The 17,916-nt window shown below is 38.0% G+C and overlaps 1 protein-coding gene across 1 annotated transcript in view; it reads left to right on the top strand.

Moving 5' to 3' along the window:
- The window catches only part of CTNNAL1 (catenin alpha like 1), a 59,041-nt gene that overhangs the window by 19,104 nt on the left and 22,021 nt on the right, over nucleotides 1–17,916 (top strand). Inside the window, exons 2-7 of the mRNA XM_017813244.1 lie at nucleotides 2,997–3,186; nucleotides 8,745–8,932; nucleotides 13,764–13,883; nucleotides 16,088–16,177; nucleotides 16,485–16,655; nucleotides 17,663–17,863. Of these exons, the coding sequence (XP_017668733.1) occupies nucleotides 2,997–3,186; nucleotides 8,745–8,932; nucleotides 13,764–13,883; nucleotides 16,088–16,177; nucleotides 16,485–16,655; nucleotides 17,663–17,863 (960 nt within the window). The remainder of the gene's footprint in view (nucleotides 1–2,996; nucleotides 3,187–8,744; nucleotides 8,933–13,763; nucleotides 13,884–16,087; nucleotides 16,178–16,484; nucleotides 16,656–17,662; nucleotides 17,864–17,916) is intronic.

The raw sequence follows: 17,916 nt of genomic DNA, 5'->3' as shown, positions 1-17,916 counted from the left end.
GCTTCAGCAGGTCCAGCTCCTTCTTATGTTGGGGGTCTCAGAGCTGGATGCAGCACTCCAGGTGAGGTCTCACCAGAGTGAAGGAGAGGGGGAGCATCACCTCCCTTGAGCTGCGGGCCACACATTTTTTGATGCAGCCTAGAATGCAGTTGGCTCTTGAGTTGTGAGCAGATGTTGTCAGCTCACATCCAGTTTTTCAAGTACCAGTACCCCAAGTCATTTTCTGCTGGGCTGTTCTCAATCCATTCGTCTTCCAGCCTGCATTGATACTGGGAATTGTCCCGGGCCCAGTGCAGGACCATACATTTGGTTTTGCTGAACTTTGAGATTAACATGACACTGGTGAGGGAGCTGTCAAAACAGCTCCTGATTCTTGCTTAACCTATGGGAAGACGGGGGGGAATGGGTTTGGGTTTTTTTCTGCAAAACTTATGATGCCCTCTGAAGAGAGTGCTAAAGAAAGGATAGAAATGTAAAAGGCACTCATGTTTTTGAAAGTGTTTTGTAGGATTTTAATAAAGCCTTTTAAGCTGTGACATCTTCATGATTTTTGTTATTTGCATACCTCTACAGTGACATAGGAATTAAAATAAATGCCCTTGGTGATTTTTAAGAGACAGTGGGATTCCTTTCACTCTGCAATGTGATTTGCATATGCATTCTTTTTCAGGGTTATGCAGAACATATTTAAACTTTTACTGGTGTGAAATGCTGTGGGAGGTAAACTTGCAGCCAGTATGTAAACTTGCAGTTTGTCTTAGGCCAGTGTTATTTTATATACACTTATGAGAAGTCATTAACTGTATGAATGTAATATTAACCCAGTATTGGGTTGCTGTTTGCTTAAAAAGCAGTTGAGGAAAGAAAGTTGTGACTTTCTATCAAATTGATCTTCCTCAAGGTTTGGACTAATGCTCTCAGTAGGCTTGCTGGCCGTGCCTAATCAAGAATCCACCAGCTGGGATTGTTAGATTTTGGGTATTTGTTAATTTGGTATACCTGAAGCATCTACAATGCAAGAATTCAGGAGAGCTGCCTAGTGCAGCTGGTTGTACCGTCAATTTCATATTGATCTGAATTTCCACTGAAGTGGTGGTAATTGTGTGTTTTGAGGAATGTCATTCCTCCTCTAAAATGGATCTGAATTATTTGCTCGGTAAATAATAGTAGTAAAAGTAATAAGACTGTTTTCATCATAAGAAGATCTTTGCACTGGAAGGGCATCTGGGGTTCATAGGCTTTGGGGTTGAAGCTTGGTGACTTCTTACAGGGGAACTCTTACACAGGCAGATTTGTTGTATGAATTATAGTAAGTGGCCTTCCTTTAGACCTTGTGGCTTATGTACAAGTTGGAAAAATAGGGCATATATAAGAAGGCAGTGGACAGACTAAGCATTTCTGTACTGATGTTTTGTACCAGGACAAAATACTCTTCCATTCTCATACCAGTTCTTCCTTAGGACAGCACTGTTCTTTTTTTTCCCCCCTCTCTCCTTCGGTGTGCAAAGAACTTTATGAAGTATTGACATTTTCCATTGCAAAGACTTTAATACTGGACACTTGGCTAAACGAACTCCTGGCATTCAAAACTAGCCTTAGAAAGCTATTGAAAACCACCATATTTTTCCCCCAGAAAGACAACTCAGTAACATCTGAAGGGTAGGTGCTGGGCATTGATCACATCATGAAGCAGAACAGTTCCTACATTGCTTCCTACTATGTCCTTGGATCTCATGTGAGCATTACAGGTACAGCTTGTATGCTCTTGTCCAACCATAGGCTTGACTAGTAGGAGAATGTATGAGTGAATGATGGTTTATATTTTTTTGAGGAATGGCAAAGACACTTGTGATTAAGCTGATATAGCTGAGGTGTTCAGACAGTTAAGTAATTCATGTATTTCTGAGATTCTCTCAGCAGACATCCTTGAGTGCCTGGGAATGTGGTTTACAGTAGAGTTCTGTGGGCATTTTAAAATCACACTCCTGCTGAAAGGAGCACTTCTGCCCATCTTTCTCCAGTCTGTACCTTTTACCTTTTGCCACTAGAAGTATTTGTAAAGCTACGCACTGAACTGGAAACCTGATTATGGGAAAAACTAAATTAACAAGCATCACCTTTTCCACAACTCAGGTTTAACTCACATCAGATAAATTAATTGCAACCATGACAGTGGGAGGCAAAGACAGGCAGGACTATCCTTGTGGGGCCTTTATGGTGATTTAGGATGTTTGAAACTACAGAGTTTAACTTCAGTCCTGCTTCTCATAAGAAAACAGTTGTCATACCAAAAACGTAAAGCTCATGTTTGTAATGTAGTTTATAGTTACTTATTTCTGAGTGGCAGGATTGCATACTGTTCTCACATTTACTTAGTGCCTTGATTGAGAATCTGCTTCTGCATTCATGCCTTTCTCCTCGGTGAGGGGAAAGGATCTCTTTGTTCGTTTCCTTAAGTTTGGTGTTTTGGACAAATCTTCAGTCTCCTGCAGCCAGTGTGCAGCTGATCTCTGGTCTGTGTGATACAAGAGGGAATGCATAGCACGATGTAGTGGACAGAAAAGCTAAGACAGGAGTTCAGAACAGGAATGTCCTTGCAAATTGTTTTACTGATAACTTGCATCTAAATGGCAACCTTTTTCTAAATTCTAGGAACACGTGCAATTGAGTTTAAGTTACAAGTAGAGTGGATACTTTAATGGGGGGAGGGCTGAGTCTGTAGTGTGAAAGGCTGTTCAGACGCGAGGGAGCTTATTTTAATACTGCAAACGGGAGGGGAAAAAGTAAAAATTCTTCTGTTCATTTGAATTAAACTGAGATCACAGCAGATGAGCAACCTTTTTTTTTAATTCTCTGAGAAGTTAAATGATACCTTATGACTCAACGCTAAACGTTATTACTGAAGTATGGTAAAAATCTAATATGGAGTTCAGTTCAAAACTTGCCTTTAATGCTGAAGTTAAAATGTTCTAATAAATAACTCTTCTTGTTTGCAGATAACTACTCTTATTAATCATAAGGATAAACCAAAGCGTTCAGACAAGACTCTGCAAGCAATTCAGCGAGTGGGCCAAGCAGTTAACCTGGCAGTGGGAAGATTTGTTACAGTGGGTGAAGCCATAGCCAACGAAAACCATGAATTGAAAGAGGAAATGAGTGTTGCTTGCATTGAGGCAAGGAGAGCAGGTATGTAGTTACTCATGAAATTGTACTTGTGCCATTTTTGGCACACTATTTTTAGTGTCAGGAATAACGTAAGAACTTTACTATTTGATTGCTTAACCATCTTCTGCTGGTTCATTCAAGGCCTGATCTGTTACCTGATTTTTTCACTTACTTAAATTACGGTCGTCTTATGAACAGGGAATGGAATTGTATGTTGGCTCTGATTTTTATAGGATCATTTGCCACAAGGAATTATCTGACTGCTCTTTGTTTTATGATGTTATTAAAGACAAAGAACAGAGTGTTGAGAATACAACTCTATTGCTACCAAGCTAAAACAGTGGAGTATCTAAAATTGAGTGTTATGCTATTGAGGTCACTGCATTCTAAATCTGAATGTCTGAATGAAGGTCAGTGTCAACCCATATTTCATCAGGATTCAGTAAGATGACTCACATCAGTCATCTGATGACTCCTCTCAGTAGAATGAAAATCATATTGTGTTTGCCTTTTTGCTGGATTCAAGTTTTGTTGCAGAGTTGCTGTGTGTGTGAATTGAATGTGAAGTATGGATAACTGAGTTGCCTGCTGTCACCCTCCTCCTCACAGAAGCCTCTGTCTAGGCAAATAGGGGATAACATAAGAGAATGTCAGTGTCATGCTAGAAACTACTATCCTAGATATTAAGTACTATTCCTTGCATGATATTTCAGTGGCTCTCAGTAAATGCATATCCTTAGATCTGCAGTGCAGCCTTCAAGATGACTTCTAGTAGAATGTTCCTTTTGTTGTAAGTGGGGTAAGGTTTTGGTTTTTCTTTCAAATACCTTTGGATCATAGGAAATTCTATTTGAAGCTTTCCCACTTTGAGCAGGTGGATGTAGCTACAAGTGTGATAGACTTCCTGCTTACTGTGGCTTCAGGGAGACAGTCTTGAGCTTCTGGATGTGGAGGCAAATAAATGACACTTCAATGCTAATGTCTTTGACTCCAGAAAGGAGCACTACTCTACTCCAAGACAGGGGTTACTGTCCTTAAAACCATTCTGTTAAGTTAAATAGTGGACTTGTGGGTGGGTGTTTGGTTTTTATCTTTTAACCTTAGAATTCTGAAAAACCTGTCTTTTGCTGTCCTAACTGGTGTATTTCTTGCTGATTCACTGTACTGGCCTCAAACTTTGGGGATGCAGGTCATACTATTATTTGTGATTAAAAGAAAAAAAAGCTTGGAAGTTAGGCATGGTACTGTAAGAAATCCTCTGAAAATCCCTCAACAATGAATCACAATGTCTAGAAACATACTGGTGATGAATGATTGTTCTTGTGATTTGAAGGACTATTCTGGATAAACTTTAGACTGAAAATTCCTAGTCGCTCCAGTAAATTTGGCTGCGAACAGAAATGTCCTAATTTAAAAACATTCCAGTTGTTATGTGAAGCATGTGTTTTCTCTTCAGAGATCCAAGTAAAATGCTGACAAGCCAAAATTGCCAAAGTTCACATTCATAATCTCAGCTGCTAGAAGAGCAGTGAAGTCTGAATCTGTTTCTTGACTTACCATTTATGCTGTGGCCAAGTGTTTTTTCTTCCTATCAGTGTATCCAGGAGGATCTCAGAATCTAAAAATAGTCTGCAGTATTTTACCTCAACAAAAGGCTATAGTTTTTTACACAGTAAGTTTTATTTCCTGTTGCGCAGTAATGTGCCTCAGTCTAGGGGAGTGAAGATATGGATTGTTTACATTTCTCTCAAGCCTCACATTTACCTTGGCATGGGCCAGTTTTTCTCTGTGAGCAATGCATTTTAGAGCTAACTGAAGACTTATATGGGAAATTCAATATAGCAAACACGTTTTCTTCTGTTTGTTTGTGGTTTTTTTTTTTGACGGGGTTTTTTTGTGCCAGTATTATCTCTGTGGGCTGCTCAGTGTTGGACAAGGTAAAACAGTCCTTTGTGCAGATAAATTCTTATAGATAAATGTCCTCTGAATTCAAATTCTGAACACAGTTGCTCAAGTGCCATTTTTAATAACTTTGATGTTTCCAAGCAAATAAAAAAAAATTTCCTGGACAATTATAGCCAAGAATATTGACATGTATAAAAGAGTTCTGTGTTCTGGAGGCATAGGTAGCAGAAAGCCCTTGCTGTTTAGGGCAGAGTGTGTTGTAAGCTTTTCATTATTCTTTATAGCTGATAAATTAGATTGTGCTTCGGAAATTAAAGGGACATTTTGTTAGGCATAGAAGATAGATTTCAGCACTAAAGGATTTAGAACATTAAGCATCTCAGTTGCTAAGAAAAGTAGGGAGTCTTTAAATCAATTGCATATCCTGCAGAGGCTTTGAAGGATGACAGATGTTGTATCTGCCTCTTGTGAAGGGTATAATCAGTGATCTGAAGTGTTTCAGACTTGTTATGACTATTTCCTTGTAATAAACCTTGTAATTTGATTGACTCAAAATAGAATCATAAAACACTGCAGAGGGTCATGTAGCAGATTTTGCCTAACATTAGTCTTGCACTGTGTCAGTGTTAACAATGACAGTATAGCAGTGGAACATAACTCAGAAGAAGCGCATTTTAGATGCCCATCTGTGATTTTTATCTTTTTTTTTTTTTTTTCCCTCTAAAACTAGGAAAGACTGTTAATTTAAAAGAGAAAGCACATGTCAGGAATAAGTTAGTGTCATAACATTTCCAGTATTCTCTGCCAGTTGACTACATAGCCCTAGAGGAAGACATGGAGTAAAATGAAAGCAATAAATAGCTCTCTATTTTTGCCTTGTCTTTTAGTACAGAGAGGACTAAATTAAGAAGACTGAAAAATGACAATTTAAGATGAATAAATTGAATCACGGAATAACTGAGGTTGTAAGGGACATTTTAGCTTCAAGAATGGAGATCTGCCCTCCACAGTATCAGACACTGCCCCATTTTGGTATTGTTCACACGCTGGTTGAACATGCTAACCCATCATCCTGGGGACAGCTTTGATGTCTCGTATCAGTCCCAGAGAGGTACCATTGAAAACTGACAGCCCATTGGACTTTGTACCAGTTGTCACCATCCCTAAGCCCAACAGTCAGGTTCATTCTCTGCCCACCATTTTATATCTTATGATGAAGTTATAAGGACATTATGGGAGATCATGTCAAAGGCCTTGCTGAAGTTGAGATGCACAGCATTCATAGCTTTCCTTTTTTAAAATTGGTGCCATCTCATCATAGAAGGCATTCAAATCAATAAGGGACTATTCACCCTTGCAGGTCTGTGCTGTCTCTTCCTGATTGCCTTTTTCTGCTTCATGTGGTAATGGCTTCCAGTATTATTTTAGTAATAATCCTGGAGGCTGATGTGAGGCTGACTAGCCCATAATTGACTGAATTTTTCTTGTTACCCTTCTTGCATGTGGATGTGGCACCTTCTTGGATGTGACAGTTGTCTTTCTGTCATTGGAAATCTCTCCCAATTGTCACAATCTTTCAGTCACAATAGGAGAAATTACAGGGACAGTGAACTGCTTCTTTAACATGCTCAGGTGTGTTTTATGGACTTGTTTATACCCAGATGTCTTCCCTAACTCAGTCTCTTTACCATAACAGATTTTGCTCCTCGTGGCTTACTCCCAAGGCTTAATTCATGTTCCTGTAGTTGCAATCTACAGGCAGAGGAGGAAACCTTGGTTCTATTATCAGAAGTCTCGAATTTCTGGGGCTGTGTGGAGCTTTTGACAGGCAGATGTTGCAGGTCTTTCACGTTCTCTGATAAGTTTTTGTATGAGTAGATGCTTCACCTATGACTCGATTCATCTTCAAGAAGATGAATCCCACAGCATAAGAAACGGGATAATAATGTTGTGCATCCTTTCTTGGTTACCAAAAGAACTTTGCATCTATTTTAATTGTTCTCTGTATGTTTGTACACCGTTTTGTGTTGTCTCGTATATTTTGAGGTCAAAGGAAGAGATTGGGATTAATTAGCTGACAAAGGTGAACAAGCAGACATTGGCATGAACCAAAATGAATTGGACTATGGAGAAGGCAATGGCCAGTGTGTTTTCCTGTTAAATGGTCTCATTACCTGACTGGAGACTCATCCTACAGATTCACTGTTAGTGCATCTGGCTGCCCTTGCTGTTAGAATAGTAGCTCTACTTTTATGATTCTTCTTGCTTATTTTTAGGCTTTTCAGCTGGGGAACTCACCATCTCAGACTGTACTCTGTTTATCGTATTTGCATGCTTACACTAGAGTGACCCTCTGATTATTTGGAGCATGCCTTTTATGACCTGGCCTGGTCCTGGCAAAAGTCCTGAAAGTTCCTTGCCATAATGGAATACCTATTTAGGCAACTTAAGAAGCCAAAGGATTACAATTACCAGAGGAGAGAAATCTATACATGAACGCTATGCAGTGTGAAGCCCTATGGTTTGAAGGACTGTCAGGTCTTGTCCTGTAGTGTTTGTGTGTGATATTTGTGGAGTACCGGAATAATGCACCCTCAGGTTTTTCAAATGGGAGCAGTGGCTTTATCAGGCTTTTGGAGTATTTTGTCTGCTTAGGTGAATTACCTGAGGTTTTAAAGATGAGTCTTAGGGAACTTGATCAAATCTTCTAGATTTTATATTCAAGGATGATCTATAGGTGAGTTGTAGGTTGATCATCTTGTCTTACATGCTAACTAAAAGCATGTCTCAGAGCTTGCCTGAGTTCAGTCTCCCAGCAGCCTTTCTGTGATAATGGAATAGGAAACTGCCCTGTCTTTTCTCTATTGCACTATTATCTAGTGTACTCCAGAAGATTTAATTGGATAGGGTCTGTGATTTTTCTCAAATAAGCAGATCCACTGGCTGCACTGGATGCAGAATTTTTGACTGCATAAGAAATAAAAGTGGTCAGTTAAGCCTATTTAACTACTATCTATTTAACTAAATGCAAATTGAAAAAGAAGATAATGATGAACTGAAAATCAGTGCTTTATTGCCTTTTTTTGTCTCCTCTCTCTGTCAGCATACTGTTAAGTGTCTCTCCTTAGAATAAAAAGTGCAGTGGTCTCACTATAATGCTTCAGTCTTATAATTTATAAAGTTACTGGAATCTATTATTATTCGTGCCTGAAGACTTCTAAAGGAATAGGAAATCTGTAAATTACAGGAATGCTAACTGTAATTTGGAAAGTGGAGAGGAATTTATAGTTCTTCCTTGCTGCATCCCACTGTTTCAGTGGGTTGATGCTGCAAGTGTGGACACTGATTTGACTTTTGCTATTAAAAACATATCTCTCATTAATGTTTTCTTCCTCCACACTGCTCAACTCCACCCCCCACTCAAATATCTGTAGACTGTAAGAAAACTGGTGTATGTTACAGATGGAAGAATAAGGTAGTACTGAGTAGTAGTCCAAATTTAAATATGGAGAGGGTGCCACCAACAGTCAATAAAAGGAAGTGAAGTGAAATAAAAAAGAGTTATGGGTAGCTCTGAAATTGTTTCATCCCTCAAAGGTAAAAGTTAAGAATGCTTAATGGCCCAGTATCTGTTTTCTGAGTATGAAAAGTTAACTTATTTTTTTTTCTTCTAGGTGAAACAATTGCACAGCTTACAGATGTGGCAAGCTTGGATCATCCAGAATCTGATAGCCATATAACAATCTTTACAGACAAAACGGGTGTGGTAAAAGCTGCAAGATTGTTGCTTTCTTCTGTCACAAAGGTGCTGGTGTTAGCAGACAGAATTGTTATAAAGCAAATTATAACTTCCAGAAACAAGGTATTTGTAGCTCCTTTTCTGTTTTGTTTAACTGATACCTGCAGTCAGTGCAAAAGAGTGGTGGTAAATGAAGTGGTATTTTCATTATATCTCTAGGGGAAGTCTAAAATAAAAAGGTAAAAAAGTTAATGTCTTGCACATGTTTATCCACAAGGTATCTGAAAGGAGGTGGCTGTAAGTCAGTAGTATTAAAATAACAATTTTCAATGACTCTACATCTTATGTGACCCATATTTATTGCTCTATTGACTTAGTATGCTGTAGAAGATGCTGTATTACTGCTTATATAACTTCAGGTTTACTTCTACATAAAAGTGCGTGTCTGTAAAGTGGTCAACAAAAGCTTCTCCTTGTTAATGACAGGATGTTTGTACTGTCAGGATCAAGACAAAGAGAGCATTATGGATGTGTCTAAGCAAAAAGCTGTGAGGAATGCATATGAAATTCTGTGCTAGAGATGTGATGCTTACAGATTAAAAGTTTTTTACGCAGTTTAACTTAGGTCTTGAAACTTAGCATGAATTTACTTAGTTGGTTTAAATAATGTATGAAAGCCCATTTAACCTCAAATATAATCCATTTCATGCAGTGCAGACTTCACTGTCTTGCCTGTTGGATATTCTTCCATTTCTTTTTCTCCACAATGTGCTAAAACAAAAATAGAAAACGCTCATGTTTGAAAAATGAGAACCTCATAAGGTTTTCCTTATGGGGTTTTCCATTATTTTGGAATTCATAATCCAGAGCAGTGCCCCTCTTTCCTCTTTTGACTCCTCATGATGTCGCTATACTTCTGTCCCAATTTGCTTTGCAGATGTGCTGCTCTCTATTTTGCAGCTCCTAGGTCCAAGACACTTAGTTGAGTCCAGGATTCAAAACCAACAAAAATAACCTGCTCCTGATTTGCTGTCTTTGTGCTGTTTTCATCTCCCAGTGGTTGGTGAAGGTGGCGGCATTTTCATCAGTATCAGTTTGATGAAGTTACTTGCAGCTTTGGTCTTTTCTTGCCCTGGAGACCAGAATGGTGTATTTAATACCTTTTGCTGATTTTCTGCTGTTGTCTGCAGCCTACAAAGCAATAATCCTAATTAATATACCTTTCCAAAAGTGGCTGGTGGTAACACAGATTTAGGCTACAGAGCAACTGTGCAAGTGTATGTATCATGAAAGGATAAGGAAGAATATATCATTTCAGCAGCAAGCATGGTTTCTGATAATTTTAAATATATATGAAAATATTGTTGTATGTACACTGAAAAGAATACAGTAAGCATAGGTGCAGCATTTAATTTTGAAGGTATTTCAAGCAAAGTCTCATAGTCCAGAGTAAGCATATCTGACTCTGACTGCCATAGTCATAGAATCATAGACTGTCCTGAATTGGAAGGGACTCACAAGATTATGCATAAGGATCATGGAAGCCCAACTCCTGACCCTGCACAGGACAACCCCGAGAACCACACCATGTGCTTGCGTGCTTTGTCAAAACACTTCTTGAACTCAAGAGAGCCTTGATGTTGTGACCACTTCCTTGGGGAGCCTGTCCCAGTGCCCAGCCACCCTCTGGATGAAAAACCTTTTCCTAATATCCAGCCTAAAGCTCCCCTGACATAGCTTGATGTCGTTCTCTTGGGTCCTGCCACTGGTCACCAGACAGAATAGATCAGTGCCTGCCCTTCCACTTTCCCTCAAGAGGAAGCTGTAGACTGCAATGAGGTTTCCCCTCAGTCTCCTCTTCTCCAGGCAGAACAGACCAAGTGACCTGAGTCTCTCCTCCTATGGCTTCCACTCAAGGCCCTTCACCATCTTCGGTGCCTTCCTTTGGACACTCTCTAAGAGCTTAATATCTTTTTTATTTTGTCATGCCCAAAACTGCACACAATATTCAAAGTGAGGCCACACCAGTGCAGAGCAGAGTGGGACAGTCACCCCCCTCAACCAGCTGGTGATGCTTTGCCTGATGCCCCCAGGACACAGCTAGTGTTTGTGAGCTTTTGAGTTTTAGTGCATTCTCATTTTCTGTGCATAGTGCACATGTATTTGAGAAGGTTGGCTTCTGTTTATGGTACCAGTAGGGCAATTCACATCTCTATTTAATTAAACAATTGATGGTGTCTTTTAGAGGCCTGGTATTTATATATGCCCTGATTTCTATAGAGTACATTCCTGAAAAGTGTGTCAGACACTATGATGGATAGCAAAGCAGTTCTTCCTGTAAGAAATGTTGTGGTAGAGGGGTGGTATGGGCAGGGACTTAGGAAGTGAACACAAATACTCAGAGACAGTGTAGTATAATATGGCATAGAGGATGGAAAGGTAGGATCATCAGTACTGCCAACAGGAACAGACTCTGGCTTCTTGAAGTGAGTCACTGTTCCAGAAGATCTCAGCTCCATTTTTATCTTAGAGACTGAATGCCCAATGTTAAACTTTTATTGCCTTTTTTTTTTTTCTGAAGCACTTTCTGAACACCTTTTATTTTCATTGTCATCATCGTCTTCCTCATATAAATCAAGAGTCAACCAAGGGCAAAGGATAGAAAAACAGCTTAGTGGTTGGACATCCAACTGCACAGAATGATGAAGTGATTGAGATCTTCTGGAGTGGTGATCAGCTCCAGAACCCAACTTCTGTTTGATGATCCCAATGATCTTGTTCCTGCTTCTGCATCCTCTGCACCATATATACTGTCCTTGTGTTCTTAGGTTGTGTGCATTTGTTCTGTCCCTGCCTACATCTTTCTGCCTTATAAAATTAGTTTCATTGTCCATCAGACTTAGTCATTACATCAGTGAGCTTAAGGTCTTGCTCCACTTGCTGTCACCAGTCAGGTTAGGAATGCCAGAACAATGAGCAGAGAAGTGACAGGTAGTGGGGGAGCTGCTGCACTGTGCAGATTGGATCAAAATATGGATGTGCCCTGAAGTGCTGTCAGCCTACGACTGCTGTCTGAAGGGCAACATTCATACTGCAGCCGTAGCTGTGCAATACCAGGTGCTAATTTAGATATTAGTAAGAACTTAAAGCCTTATTTTGTTACATACTTTTAATCTTGTATTTAAAAATGTACATTTTCATTACTATCTGCGTGTTCCATGTTGAAGAACTTTTAAAATGAAAAATTATGAAGACATCACAGGTATTTTGCATTGTAGCAGCTTCTTGAATAACCTTTAGACAAATTTAGAGCTGTCTGTACAGTTTCTTGGAATGTCAGCTCTGCCTGGGATGTCTAGAATTATTAAATGTAATGGAAATGCATGTGCTTTCACTGAAATTTTTATTTGACGAGGTTTGTCATGAGAGAAACACTTGCTCTAGGGTAACTGTAACAGGGTTGTTTGCAACCATGACCATACTCATGAAATACTATACTTGCTTAAAACAAGAACAGTAGATAATAATTAATCTTTTGTCCATTTTTAGTAGAGAAAGTTGGACTTCAACTTGTATGTTTTCTCTTTTCTCCGTGCTTTCTTTTCTACATCCTCACTCTCCCAATCCTGTGGTTCTCTCCTTCCACTCTCATACTGCTATTTTCACATCTTTGTGCACCTTCCTTCCAAGTTCTTTATATTCCATCCTTACTCGTACATCAACACGTGAATCAGGGAAGCCCTTATTCTACAGTCTTTGTGGAACTGGCTGCATAACATAACATACTCAGACAGATACTGCGGTCTAATATTGCACGATAAAGCAGTCAGTTCCACAGTAGTCACAGGATTTAGTGGAACATTTGCTTTACGTAGTTTATAGCTGAGACTGAGCAGCTGCTCTACCACAAAGGAACGGGTGTTTCTAGGAGAGTTCGCCAAAGGTGCAGAGAGGGGGTAGCTTGTCATAATCCAGAATATAGACTGCTTTTTTTAGTTTGGGCATAGGAAAGGAAGACTAACTTGAAGTTTCTCCCTTTAAATTTCAGTTTGTTGAATTTTTATGTGGTATCTTATCTCCAATGTGAAAAACAAAATTAACTGCTTTGACTGTTTTCCCTTCTGAAGACTTTTAATGGATTTGAAAGGTCACTTTGAGATTAGCAAGTATATGTCTAACCTGAAAAACCCTGATGTTAATCTCTGTTATAAACCATATTGTAGTGACTTCACAGGATAGCTTCAGTAATCAGTAATTTGTAAGCTATATGATAATTTTTGCTGAATGTTTTTAAAAAATGCTGATTTTACATGCTTTAATGTATTGTGAGTAAGAGCTTGATACAACTTGGATATATTTAGTTCTTTGTTTTATATACAACTAATAAAAATCTCCAAAGTTAGAGAAAATTGCTACAGATAGTGTAAAACTACGTATTAACTAATTTCTAACTTTTTTGTTTACTTTTGTTGAATTCTGTTGCCTTTTTTTTTTTAGTGCACAGAGCCATTGAAACACCTATCTTTGCAACTGTGGTTTTAGACTTTGAAAGTTATGCATCTGACATTGAACTTTGAAATTGAGAGTTACAACATGGATATAATGTGCATATTAATTTCAAGCACTTGTTATTGTCATATTAAATTTAAAAACACATTTTTCCTAAATCTGGAAGCTGAATCCTGTAATACTTGATACAGTCTTGATACTGGGAGAAATGAGGACAATGTTTTCTGAGGGCTGACAACAGCTTTACTCATTTTGAATGAAGCATGATTATTAATTTACACTTGATTTCCATTTGTTGAGTTATTAATGCTTAAATAGTAACAAAATATATGCATTTTAAACTACACCATTTAGAAGTTCCTGTAAATAGTAGCATTCCTGGGTTAATAATAACATTTTCTGTTTAGCATCTTGATGATCTGCAGTATTTTCCCTTATCTTGCAGGTTCTTGCAACAATGGAACAACTAGAAAAAGTTAGTAGTTTCCAGGAGTTTGTACAAATATTCAGCCAGTTTGGAAATGAAATGGTAGAGTTTGCCCATTTAACTGGAGATCGTCAAAATGTAAGTATTAATAAAAGGTTGTGAGGGATGTTGCACACTGTAATTTTCATCTTATTATCTGAAAGATTTGAGTTCTTCTGGGATGATTAATGAAACAAAACAATTGCTGGTGTCCTGTCTCTGGAACCTAACCTGTCCTTGCTCCACCCAAAGTACATCTTTTGATTTTAAATCTCAGCCTGAGAAATATCACTGCATTATTTGATCTGCGTATCTTCCAGATGCCTGGTTGCATGTTATTTGTGGTGTCCTTTGGTTTCAATCACTGTCTTTTGACTCTAACTTTTTTGTCTCTTTACATTGGTAGAGAATTTTTCTGTTGTTACTTGACAAAAATATTTGATGTGTGCACACAGTGAAGGGACTTGAAAGCAGAGTAATTATTTTAGAAAACTCCAAACATGAAATCCTTAGATTCTAAAAAGCATCTGCTTGGTGGCTTGTTAGGGTTTGTTTTTCATTATTATTATTATTATTATTGAATATTTTTCTAGGTTTAGGTCAAAACCTTCTTATGTTAGGGCAATGATTTTTTTAGTTCTCACATGCAGCTACTCTATCAAAACCTTTCATTCATGCAGGAAGCTTTTTTCCCTGCAACTTCCATATAAATAAAGGGTTTGCTGTGAGGCTTAAGACTTCTGCTGTGAGCTCAGATTGCTTTCCCTTGGCAATCCAATCCCCTATTTAGAATTGAACCAGGGTTTGGTAGAGATCTACAGAGTCCCTAATATCCAGCAAATTTCAGAATTCAGTTTGTATAAACAATTGGCCAACCTCATCTGTTTCCTTTTACTGTTGATGTGTGCTGAGTCTGCTAAGTACATGTGCAGTCTCGAAGAACCATTTCTCGGAAAGCTGCATATAATTAAAGGAAATTAACTCTCTGCTTGGAAATTAACTCTATTTTTCCCTGAAGTATTGATAGCAGTTGTGCCTTTAAAAGGGAAAGATGCATTACTAGTAAGTGATACTATTTTCAACTGGTTTGGGTTTTCAGTGTTAACTCCTCTTCTGCTTTCTCCTCCTTTCCTACTTGACTCTTTTGGAAAGACTGTTTTGTTACCACTTTTTAAATTATGTCTTTCTTGATATACTCAGTTTACAATGTGTAGGCTGATATGTGGCATTGCTAGTCCTATTGTGAGGAAATATCCCTCAAAGTACTTTTAAGTATGCTGGAAACTCCTGAGTGCCATCAGAATTATCGGAGTGTAATGTCAGAATTTCAGAAATTAACTGTTTTGTCGTTTGATTGGTTTTTGGTTTTTGTTTGTTTTTTTTTTTAATGTGGTGATTTTGATCTTAAAAATTTTCTGTAGTTGCTAAATACAAATTTTATAAAAATGTCAAAACAGATTGCTGCAGTGATTTATCTGTGTGCCTTTTTTTTAATGTAGACACATTAATGTAAACTGTTCCCTTTTCAGCCAGTCCCATTCAGTTGCCTCAGATAGCACTCAGCTATCTTTGTGAACAGTGAGAAGATTGTACTTGTAGCTTTCAAAGTTCTTCCTATTGCTAGGCATCCTTATATGCTGAGGGATTCATGTCTTGCCCTCTTCCCCTACATCCCAGTGTGGAGTCTAAACTCTTCCATTTTGTTGAACTTTGCTAGGGGGTTAGTTCAGTTTTGCAGGTATATCCATCTCCCTGGACAGTTCTTGATAAGTTTATGTACTCAATACAGAGCAATACGGAAGAATTGCTTTTTTAGCCTGTCAAGACTTTCTTTATTACTGGTATGTAGCAAATACAACACTCAAGTAGAAAAAAGATTTAGTTTATATTTCCTTCACTGCAGTACGATGAAAAGCAGATGTTCTCTGCCTCTGCCTTACCCTTTTTCCCATTTCAGAAAATATTTTCAGTCAGGTATTCTTTTCCCATCCTTTTTCTGTTTTATGAATAATGCTATATGATAAAGATAGCAAAATTAGCAACAGTTTACATAATATGCTCTGAGATCGTCCTTCTTTGAAATCTGAATTGAATAGAGCCAAGAATAAATGCATAAATTAAAATCTCTCTGAAAAGCAAGTTCTAGATCATGAGTTAGGCTGAAAATAGCAATTGTCAGACGTTGGGAAGCCTTCTCACAACCCATTCATCTGCTAGAAAGTTTCCTTTTTCCAATCTCACAAGCAGTTAGTATTTTAGATACTGTGTATTATTCAGGTCATTTTCTTTCTTTTGATGTTTAGGATTTGAAGGATGAGAAGAAAAAGGCTAGAATGGCAGCATCTAGGGCTGTTCTTGAGAAGTGCACCATGATGCTCCTGACTGCTTCAAAGGTGAGTGAGTATGTGCACTCTTACACAACTTGGCTAAATCACAGAGCATGACATCTGACAGGATAGCCAACTCTCCTCTCTCAGCCCCAGTTTAAACTTCATGCTAAAGAAGGGTGTAAGAGTAAAGAACAGGTAAAGAAAACCTTTATATTCTCAGTAGTGGTGTGAATTCTACTTAACAGCAGTTTAATAGAAAGAATTCATAATATTCTAACACATTCCTTAGACTTGCCTTAATAGGAAGCTTTCATTTCAATATACTGCATGTGTACTCTTTCATAATAGCTACTTTACTTTCTTTAAAAAGACTTGTCTGCGGCATCCAGACTGTGAATCTGCTCGTGTTAACAAAGATGGAGTTTTCCATCGGATGCGACTAGCTTTGGAACAGGTAATAGAAATTGTAACTGACTCGCGACCAAATGGAGAAAATGAAATGGCCCCCATCAGCATATATTCTGGCATCAAAGAATTCAAGGTAAGAGTGGAAATTATATTGTTTTCTACAGCCAGTAAAGTACCTCGTAACTAGGATTTTAGGGAAAAGAAAGTAGTTTTAAATGTAAAATGGTGGAGCTGCATCTCTTCAGCAGTGTTAACTTAAATAACTGTCCCAAAATGTTAGAGAATCTGACAAGAAGGGACTATAATTTCAAAGTCATTGCCAAAATACACCTCATGATACTTGCCATCTCCTTTTGAATCAGTATGCATTCAGAACTCTAATGTTTTGTTGAGGTGATGCCTTGACATTGAATAAACTGAAGTATCAGGATCTGATCAGACCTTCATTAAAATAGTTGTTGTTCAAGAATTCTTACTTAGTAAAACTGCAGACAAAAATATTCATACAAACATTTAGAAGAGCAAGCTGTCATTCAAAGGAAATGTTCTGAATTGAAATTTATCTTGTAGCTCAGGTTTTTTTTTCCTCATAAAGGCGTTTTTAAATTTCATACTCTGTTAAGAACAGTTAATGAACACCATGTCTTACTGCTTTTGAGCCTGTCACTTTGATTTAATTTATTTACTTATCTATTTCCCCCTTTAGAATTCAATTAAAATTTTTGCAGTGTGCCTCGAAGTATTCAATTTCCTACATACAAAGTTTTAGAAAACTACTCAAAATAGATGACATGGATGCGAAAAGATCAAACAAAATTGGAATGCACATTTAATTTCTGAAACTTACTAAACTTAGAAACTTTTTATTGACAGCAGTAGAACAGTGATGTATTTGCTGTTACTCCTGGTAAGTGGCCAGTAATTTGCTGATGGCATTATCACTTTAAAGAAATCATCCCAAACCTCAAACTGGAGGTCTGGGCACAAGCAGATTGTTGGATTACTTTAAAAATAAGTGAATAACTAAAGAAAGCATTGAGGAGAAAAATAAAATGAAAATGATGCCTCTGCTTTCTACATTTGCATCCCAACTTGTATAATCACATAAATTCTCAAGGAATTTATATGCTTCTTTTTCAGAATAAGGTGGAGGGTCTTCGTGAGAATCTTTATTTTCTCTCAAAAGAGAACCTTTCGACAATGCTGGAAGTTATCCTGGAACATACAGAAGACTTCACAGACTCTGCTTATACCAGTCATGAGCACAGAGAACACATTTTGGAGCTGTCTAAACAGGCTAAAATGGAACTAGAGCAGCTGGTTTCAGTGTGGATGCAAGCTGTAAGAGCTTTTTAGCAAAGTAAATCTTTTCACCTCTACTTTGGAAAGAAATT

This window comes from Lepidothrix coronata, unplaced genomic scaffold (genome assembly GCF_001604755.1).
Source record: "Lepidothrix coronata isolate B3197 unplaced genomic scaffold, Lepidothrix_coronata-1.0 Scaffold40, whole genome shotgun sequence".
In the NCBI taxonomy this organism is placed as follows: Eukaryota; Metazoa; Chordata; class Aves; order Passeriformes; family Pipridae; genus Lepidothrix; species Lepidothrix coronata.
This window is presented reverse-complemented; position numbering and strand designations above follow the sequence as displayed.